At 41.3% G+C, this 9,940-nt stretch overlaps 1 protein-coding gene across 1 annotated transcript; it reads right to left on the bottom strand.

The window, feature by feature from the left end:
* Positions 1–2,104: 2,104 nt before the first annotated feature.
* Positions 2,105–8,598, bottom strand: LOC117259569 (E3 ubiquitin-protein ligase TRIM21-like). Its single transcript, XM_033630973.2, has 2 exons — positions 8,526–8,598; positions 2,105–4,461 (listed from the first exon to the last, which is right to left on the bottom strand). The coding sequence occupies exon 2, from the start codon at positions 4,454–4,456 to the stop codon at positions 2,696–2,698; it is 1,761 nt and encodes a 586-aa protein (XP_033486864.2). The 5' UTR covers positions 4,457–4,461; positions 8,526–8,598; the 3' UTR covers positions 2,105–2,695.
* Between the last annotated feature and the right edge of the window lie 1,342 nt (positions 8,599–9,940).

Here is a 9,940-nt window from a genome sequence, read left to right as displayed (position 1 = left end):
CTCTTCATTTCTCATGTTGTCTGATACTCTATGACTATAATACTCTTTAATATATTTAACCCACATAATATTAGCAGTTATAATGCTCAGCTATTTGAAGAAATTAAAAGGCAAGCTGTGAATCTCACCAGCTGTTTGACTACTTGACACCTGAGGCTGCACTGCCCAGCAGACGTCATCCTAAGGTTATCATTTTCATTACAGTTGTTCCCTAAAGGTGTTCAGGCACCAACTCTAGAAGTTTTTTGTCTGTTTGTTGGTTAGTTAAATCCATAATGTGACAACAACTGTTGCCTAGAAACCTTGCAAATCATGTAAAAGACAAGAAACCCCTGTAAAAATCAGCCAGGTCTGCAAAAGAAAATGTTGACATTGTACATTTCTGCAAACCATAGAAATGTTAGATTTGTATGTTTTACATGTAGGCTATCATATCAACATCTCTAAAGTGACGTAGTACATGAGCTGACTGTCATCAGGAGATCAGGAGGTGGAGATAGTGGATTGTGTGACACTTAGGCGAGATGCCTGTCGAGCTGTAGACCACCGTTCAAGACATGTTTTTGTTTGTTTGTTTTTTTGTGATTTGTCGTTGTTTTGCCAGTGGCCTTTTAGTCACAAAACTTTTGTTGTTGTTTTTGTAGTAACTTGTCACTGTCTATCCAGCATCTTTTCAGCCCAGCAAACATGTTCGTTTTTTGTTTGTTTTTTTGCCATTTGTCAGTGTTTTGCCAGTGGCCTTTTAGTCACAAAACTTTTGTTGTTGTTGTTTTTTTGTAGCAACTTGTCACTGTTTTTCCAGCATCTTTTTAGCCCAGCCAACATGTTTTTGTTTGTTTGTTTTTGTGTGATTTGTCGTTGTTTTGCCAGTGGCCTTTTAGTCACAAAACTTTTGTTGTTGTTTTCGTAGCAACTTGTCACTGTCTATCCAGCATCTTTTTAGCCCAGCAAACATGTTTTTGTTTATTTGTTTTTTTGTGATTTGTAGTTGTTTTGCCAGTGGCCTTTTAGTCGCAAAACTTTTGTTGTTGTTGTTGCTGTTTTTGTAGCAACTCGTCACTGTTTTTCCAGCATCTTTTTAGCCCAGCCAACATGTTTTTGTTTGTTTGTTTTTGTGTGATTTGTCGTTGTTTTGCCAGTGGCCTTTTAGTCACAAAACTTTTGTTGTTGTTTTCGTAGCAACTTGTCACTGTCTATCCAGCATCTTTTTAGCCCAGCAAACATGTTTTTGTTTATTTGTTTTTTTGTGATTTGTAGTTGTTTTGCCAGTGGCCTTTTAGTCGCAAAACTTTTGTTGTTGTTGTTGCTGTTTTTGTAGCAACTCGTCACTGTTTTTCCAGCATCTTTTTAGCCCAGCCAACATGTTTTTGTTTGTTTGTTTTTGTGTGATTTGTCGTTGTTTTGCCAGTGGCCTTTTAGTCACAAAACTTTTGTTGTTGTTTTCGTAGCAACTTGTCACTGTCTATCCAGCATCTTTTTAGCCCAGCAAACATGTTTTTGTTTATTTGTTTTTTTGTGATTTGTAGTTGTTTTGCCAGTGGCCTTTTAGTCGCAAAACTTTTGTTGTTGTTGTTGCTGTTTTTGTAGCAACTCGTCACTGTTTTTCCAGCATCTTTTTAGCCCAGCCAACATGTTTTTGTTTGTTTGTTTTTGTGTGATTTGTCGTTGTTTTGCCAGTGGCCTTTTAGTCACAAAACTTTTGTTGTTGTTTTCGTAGCAACTTGTCACTGTCTATCCAGCATCTTTTTAGCCCAGCAAACATGTTTTTGTTTATTTGTTTTTTTGTGATTTGTAGTTGTTTTGCCAGTGGCCTTTTAGTCGCAAAACTTTTGTTGTTGTTGTTGTTTTTGTAGCAACTCGTCACTGTTTTTCCAGCATCTTTGTAGCCCAGCAAACATGTTTTTGTTTGTTTGTTTGTTTGTTTTTTTTGCAATTTCTCGTTGTTTTGCCAGTGGTCTTTTAGTCGCAAAATTGTTGTTGTTGTTGTTGTTGTTTTTGTAGCAACTCGTCACTGTTTTTCCAGGATCTTTTCAGCCACCAAACTTTTTTTTTTTTGGTAGTGACCCATTGCTGTTTTTTCAGCATTTTTTGGCCACTTAACATGTTTTCTTGTTATTGTTGCTGTTTTTTTGCGACCTGTTGCTAGTTTTCCAGCAGCTTTTTAGTCACAAAATATGAGTGGTTTTAGGCAACTCGTCACTGTTTTTTCACTGGGGAAAGTGCCACGGAAAAGTCTTTGTTGTTGTTTTATTAAGACATCACTGTGTTTCCTGCTGGGATAGTGCTATGAAAAGTGGTTGTTTTTAACTGAGACATCACTGCTTTTCCAGCAGACTTGTACCCCTTAATTGGGTATTTTAAGCCAAAGGATGATATTTTCCTAACCCCAAGTGGTTTTTGTGCCTAAACCTATTTAACACAGCGATATCATATCTGCTACATAATAACACACAAATGTAACATATCTGAGGTTTACAGAAATGTACAATACTAACAGGGCATTGTATGGCATTGTAATGCCACCATGGTGTTGTACCAACCAAATCCGGCGATTTGGTCGGCAAAAATATGCCCCAGCTTACTGAGGAGCTGATATACACTGTTGTAATGATGACATATTCTGGACACACATTCACCAACAACCTCTGCCATTATTAGTCAAGCAGGGTTTTAATTTTACAAACTGAACTGATCACTACTTTCCTTTTGTGCATCTGACAGGAGTGATCTGTAGAGGAGCAGAGTCACTCCACTCAGCACCGGGTCGGAATAACGGGTAGATCCTGGTCTTTCCTGAGTTGTAAACCCTGAATGCTAATAAATTACCCAGAAATGTCCCACTTGCTGTAAAGGCACATTCTGTAAAGGAGTAGATCACAGCCCTTGTATCCACGTCGTAGAAAGAAACCAACCCTCCTTCATAATCCACAAACACCCCAAGGTTCTGGGGCTGTTGAGACAAGGAAAGCTTGACGGGAGGATTTGCATTAGCCTGGCAGTTTCCCCAATAGGACCCCAGTGTCCAGCATCCCTTTTCAGGGCTGAGGGACAAACCAGCACCCTTCCTGTTGACTGACTCTCTTGCCACTCCGACTTCCCATCCTGTTTGCCCTGTGAGCATTACTTCACAGTAAAACTTGCCGGAGGAAAACCCCTCATTTCCAAGGACAAAATGGAACGAGTCAAACCTTGTGGGATTGTCAGGGACTCTCCTCTTGGTGCCTCCATCTCTCACTTGTTTCCTGTCCCCAGAGACAATTAGGGAGGGGTGTGCTGTGTCGGGGTCTAGAGTCACTTCTATTGCGTATTGCTCCTGGATTTTCCCAAGCTCATCGTCAGATGCATTCACTGTTTGGGTTTTCATCGATCCCTCAACTGTCTCGTCTTTATCCACCACATTGACTTCCTGGATAACGTTCTCCATCTGTTCATTCAGCATGTCCTCCATCTTGGCTATCACACTCCACAATGTCTCTGCCTGCAGGAAGCGTTGGACTCTTTCTGTAATGCGGTGTGTTGTGTTTGAAGGTGGGGAGAAAGATGGGAGGTCCTGGAGGAGTCTAAAGTTGTCCTCGCTTGATGAAAGCTCCTCCAGCTTGGTACTCATCTGATGGTTCTCTGCAATCTCCAGCTGTAGTTGTCTGATGAGTGCTTCGGCATGCTGCTCTGCTGCTTTCTGCTTCTCCTCCAACAGCTCAATCAGCTTCACCTTTTTGGTTTCAATCGAGGCTGCCAGAACAGCAAAGGCTTTGACAATTTCCACCTTCACATTCTCCACTTCCTGCCGACCTTGCATCATTGAGTTTTGAATCCTCTTGGTCGTGTTGCATTTCTCGCTCAGAGTGTGCTTGACTTGCCTTTTCACAAACTTCAGCATAGTTTTCCTCTCCTTAAACTCCTCCTCTAAAGAGATGGCGCTATGCATCACATGGTCGTCCCTCAAGCATACGAGGCAAACACAGCTCTGGTCTTTCTTGCAGTAAAACTCCATCACCTTGTTGTGTTTCTTGCACATTCTGTCCTCGAGGGTCTTCACAGGGTTGATCAGCTCGTGCCACTTTAAGGCCTGAGTGTGATGTGGCTTCAGGTGAGCACTGCAGTAAGACACCAAACAGACCAGGCAGGATTTCACAGCCTTACGCTTTATCCCATGGCAGACATCACAGGGCACATCCCCGGGCCCGGCAGTGGAACTACTGTCATCACCTGCAACTTTCTTCATCCTGAAAAGCTCCACCATGTCTTTGAGCTCTGTGTTGACTTGCAGCTCAGGGACATTGTGGAAATTCTCCTTGCACAGTGGACACTCACTGCAGTTTCTGGAAGCCCAGTAGCTTGTGATGCAGCCCTTGCAGTAGTTGTGTCCGCAGGGAGTGGAGACGGGCTCATTGAAAACATCCAGACAGATTGAGCACAAAAATTGCTCTTCGGATGGGGAAATGTTGGCTGAAGCCATTTTATCTGGAGGAGAGAAGAAAGAGAAAAGGAGAAGGGTAGAAGGATAAAATGATAAAACAAACTGAAGTTAACAGGTAGACTAAACAGGTGCTTCTTAATGCTGCAATCACTACGAGGATTCTTCCGAACCCACCGGCTCTGCAGCAAGTTGAGCTATCCACCATGAATTTCCTGGAAATGTTTTCATACTCAGACATACTGATCTACCCACCTGGTATTTTACACTGAGGAAAGTAAACAAAGAGCTAAAGTCCAGAGGGAGTGAGACCAAAACAAACTTGTTCCATAAGGTCAGATTATTTTTCTCTTTAGCAGAAATGTTTCCTGATGATTTTTGTCATTGGTCATTGCCACACGGTAAGTATGCTCTTTTCTTCCAGCATTGGATTGTGTTGTTAATGTGCTAACTGGCTAACTAGCATCATGATGGTCTCCCAGCCTCTCACGCAGGTGCAGAACGTACGTGCTGTTGGCCTGGTTGGTTTTTGCCGTCAGTGTCTGAAACTGAAATCACTGACAAAATGGTGGGATTTGACAACTTCAGAATGAGAACGGGCTATCTTAAACATGTATAGGGTGACCATATTTTGATTTCCAAAAAAGAGGACACTCGGCCGGCTACGAGATAGCCTACTTAGATGATACTCGCAGTTTACTCAAAGATGCCTTATAATTTTAATATATAAGTTCATATGTATGGATAGAAAATTCAGTGATATTACAAAATAATATCTCTCAAAGACAGAAATTCAGATAGGCCCCTATAGATAGGGGACACACACACACACTAGAGTGTGGCTACCCGATCTGAGCCCGACGGGTCCCGACGGTAGACCTACCCAACGGGTCGGGCCGGGTTTGGTCAAAAATGTATAAACTGTATTCGGGCTTGGGTCAGATTTGGTCAGCTTTCAGTGAAAATGTAGTGTAAAAATAAATAAAATCCTATTGTCTGTCCTGTTTATTGCTTGGACACTGTTATTTACGTGACAACACCTGAACACAACACACACACACTGGCTGTTTGTTTCTACCTCTCCCCTCGCTGGAAGTCTCGGACCTACCACCGCCCGCTCCCGTCTCAAACACGGCGGTCTCCCTCTCTGCGGAGCACCCACGGTGCACACCCGGCCTGTTAAATAGCCTGTAACCATAACAACTGTGTGACACAAACTCAATGCTTTAGTCATTAAATAATGTCGGGCTCGGTTCGGGTTTGGACATGACAAAACAGAATGACTGTCAGGTTCGGACAGAAATATCATGTGCCGCACTCTAACACACACACACACACACACACACACACACACACACACACACACACACAAGGAAAACCGGACATTATCATCAATTTATAAACACCCCCTGGACGCCCCGGACAGGACGTGAAAAGTGGACATGTCCGGGCAAAAGAGGACATTTGGTCAGCCTAAGCATATAGCTCTGAATCCCAGTTGCTGGAAAATTTGTTTGTGCCACTGTAGGTCTCTGTAAACCACAAATACATTAAATTTGTTCCCTTCATACGTATCATATCAGTCTTTCTGAAGTTTATGAGCTGACTTTTCCTGCGGCTTTACAAGCAACAGACATGGGTGTTTTGTTGCGATCCATCACAGTTTTTCCAGTTTTTCCTCCGGAACAGCAGTGGAGCCGATACGTTTCAATTCTAGTCAATGTGTGTGCTTCCACCGGCTGCGTCTCCGTTACAGCTGCGGCGCTCCGGAGCCCTCTGCAACAGATACGCAGGACTTCTATTTTTGCTGGACGCTGGAGCACAACGCAGCAATTCAGCACGGAGCAGATCGTGCGGGGCAGGAAGTCGTGCACAGAAACAAAATAAAACATCTGGTTAATTTTCAAAATAAAATACACAGTCTTCACGGCGGATCATATTTCCCTGCACTACACCTTGAAAGTGTCATAATGGGCGGAGGCAGGCCTGAAGTCAACAGGTCAGAGGTTTTCAGACGTCATTTCACCCCGTTGACACCATGGACGAGGAGATGTTAATCATGGAGGTGCATTGAGATGTCTTCCTGCTACTCCTCTGGTTTTGTGGTTCTGTTCATAGAAACTACATCTTATTATATCGCGCGATTATGCATGAATACGCGAGATCTCGTGGGTCCCTGTGACTCCTGCTGTCAGGCGGAGCTGCACCGCTCCGCACAGCAAATGCAGCCGGTGGGTGTTGACGGATGGCGGAGCACGCAGTGGATAACCAGCGCAGCCGCTCTGCAACGGACACGCATCCAGTGGAATTCCGGCGTAAGACATCGCTGCATTTCCAGCAGGGATTGTGCCCCCAAACTGGGTATTTTAAGCCAAAAGCCTAACCCTAACCCCATGACCTTTTACTCACCATAACCAAGAGGTTTAATTTCACTCAAAACCACAAATGTCAGCTCCTTCATGGTGCTAGAGGAAAAGTCGGGGTGGGGGGTCACCAAGGACCATGCCTCCAGTATATGCTGTTTTGGAAATGAAGCTCTAGCTAAAGTTCAGTCAGGAAGGCTGTACTTTTGCCAACCTGGTCGCACTCCGAAGTCATAACAGTCCGGCACTTGGTCAGTGACGACATTATTATTTGACATATCGCAATATCTTAATTTGGCACAGATGTCCACGTTGACTCAACAATGAACTAAATAGATTTTTGTGGTCAAAGGTCACTGTGACGTTGCATCTGTCTCATTCTTGTGAACACGATATCTCAAGAATACCTTGAGAGAGTTTCTTCAATATTGGCACAAACGTCCAATCTGAGTCAAGGATGAACTGATTAGCCTTTGGTGGTCAAAAGTTAGGGTCAACACCGTCCATTGCATTCTGGTGAACTGGACATCTCAGAGACCAAAAGGGTCTTACTGCAAAGTCACTGAAATCTGGCGCTTGGTCGGTAACTTTCGGCGTTAAACACTGACGAAGAAAGCCGTCCTTTCCAACGGCGTGATACGCAGCCAGTTGCTGTTATTGTTTAATGGTGCCTGGCGTCAAGAGGAAACACAGTGGACAACAACGAAAGTTAAGTGGGCAAAAGTCCGAGTAGGGTGGGTGGGACGGGTAGAGGATGGGTCCCACAACCACCGACTTTCCCCCCGGGACGCTGGTGTTTACTTCCTGTAAGACTGTAAAGCCAAACCCTGTTCTTTTTTTCTGAACCCCACCCACGTGCAAGTGTTGGCAAAGCAGAACCATGTGCGTTTGCTGTTGAAGGAAAGAAAAAGTCAGTCTGTGGTGTTGTGCCTTACATGCACTAATGTATGCAAACTACATTTCCTGTGAAAAAAGACAATGCATGTAACAGGCTGAAGCTGACACGGCATCCCAGTCCGAGTCCAAGTCTGAGTAGGCTTTATTTCAAATTGTATTAATCTATTACTCTGTAGGCTACATCTGTAATTTGTACTTGTATCATCCTGGTCTCTCCTGATTAAAATGCTGAAAGTCTAACACATAGAACAGCCCAGGACTCTCATCAGTCCAACATCTGACACTGACACACACACACACACACACACACACACACACACACACTGGCAGTTAGAAATCCCTAGTTATATCTTTGTCTCTCATTAATGTCAGTTCAGTGCAGATAACTGACTGAAACTGCAGAGTCATACTTGAGAAGGCAGAGCAGAAAACATGGACTGGATTGTTTCGTGCTGAACAATGTGAAGTCACATTTATTCACCACAGTTTGTCTCACAGTGTACACTGATCCATGTGCCTCTCTGCCTGTCACATTCATCGTGAATTTGTCAAAAATAACAAATTACTTAAAAATAAAAATGCACATGAGGAATAATAAGAGCATTTTCATATTGTTAATAGGTAATACATATACTGCCCGTGTCACCGGGACACAGGGAGAATCTTTACATTCTCACAGTGCGTATTTTTACTTTACTTTTGTGCTCTTACAGTGACCAAGCATCCACTTTATATTCCTGGCTACATACCAGAGCTGATGCTGATGAAAGTGAAACTGGTACGTCACAGTGAAAATGAAATCAAATGAATTTGAATATAAAATCAGATAAGGCAACAAAATCAAAGCTCACCTGTTCAGAAGCCACGGCTGTTTTCACTCAGTGGAAGAACAGGAAAATCAGCTGCAGACAAATCATCTGTTTCACTTTCATTTCCTGAGAACAGAAACACACGCCTCTGTGTGTGTGTGTGTGTGGGTGGGTGTGTGTTTGTATGTGTTTATGCCTCCACTCCTACTTTAATGAGGACCCACTTGACCTTTAGACCCTGAGAGTGAGGACATTTTTGAAAAGTGAGTTGACATTTAGACAGAGAGGATATGTTTGGAAAGTTATTATTATTATTTTTTATTTAGCTTTACAAAAATTAAGAAAAAATGTTGAAACATGAAGACAAATTAGAAATATTTGGAAACTGGGGCCATTTCAAGAAAGCTGAGTACATTTTGGAAAGCCACGACATTCTTGAAAAATGTGTTTTGGGAAAGTGGGAGAAAAAGTCAAGACACTTTTTTGGAAATTACGGACTTCTGAAGAGAGTCAACATTTTTGGAAAGCAATGTTCTTCTAAGACGGTGAATGTTAAGATAGGAAAAAAATATATAATTTTTGATTCATAACTATTTTTTAAACATTCTGAAAATTCAAAACATTTTGGAAAGTGTTGTGGTTTTGGTAAAGTTAACTTTAATTAAAAACTAAATGTTTCTTACCTTTCAAAAAATGTTTTCACTTGCTAAAAAAAAAACCCTGCTTCCCCAAAATGTCCCTGATTTTTGAAAACTTATTCACTTTAAAAAATTGTTCTGAATTTCCATTTTTTAAATCATTATTTTTATTTTATTTTTTCTTTGAACCTCACATTTTTGGAAGCTGGGAACATTTTGGGTAGTAAGGACATTTTTACATTTTTATGTTAAGGGGAGGGGAAATCTTTAAGAGTGAGGAAATTTTGAAAAGTGAGGACATTTTTGGGAAGTGGAGACTTTTTGACATGAGAACGTTTGGAACGGTAGGAAATGTTTTTAAAATGTAACTTTTTAAAAACAAAGTAGGAAAATGAATTTAAGTTACACTGTTATTTTTATTTTAACTTTATTTTTTGAAAGTTTTTTTTTTTTTAAATTACATGCTTATTTACTCATTTATTTATTTGGGAAATTCAGAACTATTTCCAAAAGTGAAGGCATTTTGAAAACTGAGGATATTTTGGAATGTGGGTTTGAGAAAGTTGGGAAATCTTTTGAAAGAGAAACTTAAAAAATAAAAAAAATAAAAAATCTGGGGACTTTTTAGACCATGGGGACATTTTGAAAATTTTCAAATAAAAAAATGTAAATTCAGAACCATTTTTAAAAGTAAATAACTTTTTAAAATGACAACATTTCTGGAAAGAGGGGACCTTTTTTTCATAATGAGAATTTTTGGAAAGGTAGTGATTGTTTTTAAAATGCTATTTTTTTTTTAAATCTAGCTCTTTTTTATTT

The sequence above is a fragment of the Epinephelus lanceolatus genome, chromosome 4 (assembly GCF_041903045.1).
Source record: "Epinephelus lanceolatus isolate andai-2023 chromosome 4, ASM4190304v1, whole genome shotgun sequence".
NCBI classification, from domain to species: Eukaryota; Metazoa; Chordata; class Actinopteri; order Perciformes; family Serranidae; genus Epinephelus; species Epinephelus lanceolatus.
The sequence above is the reverse complement of the archived record's forward strand: the minus strand, read 5'-3'. Positions and strand labels throughout refer to the sequence as shown.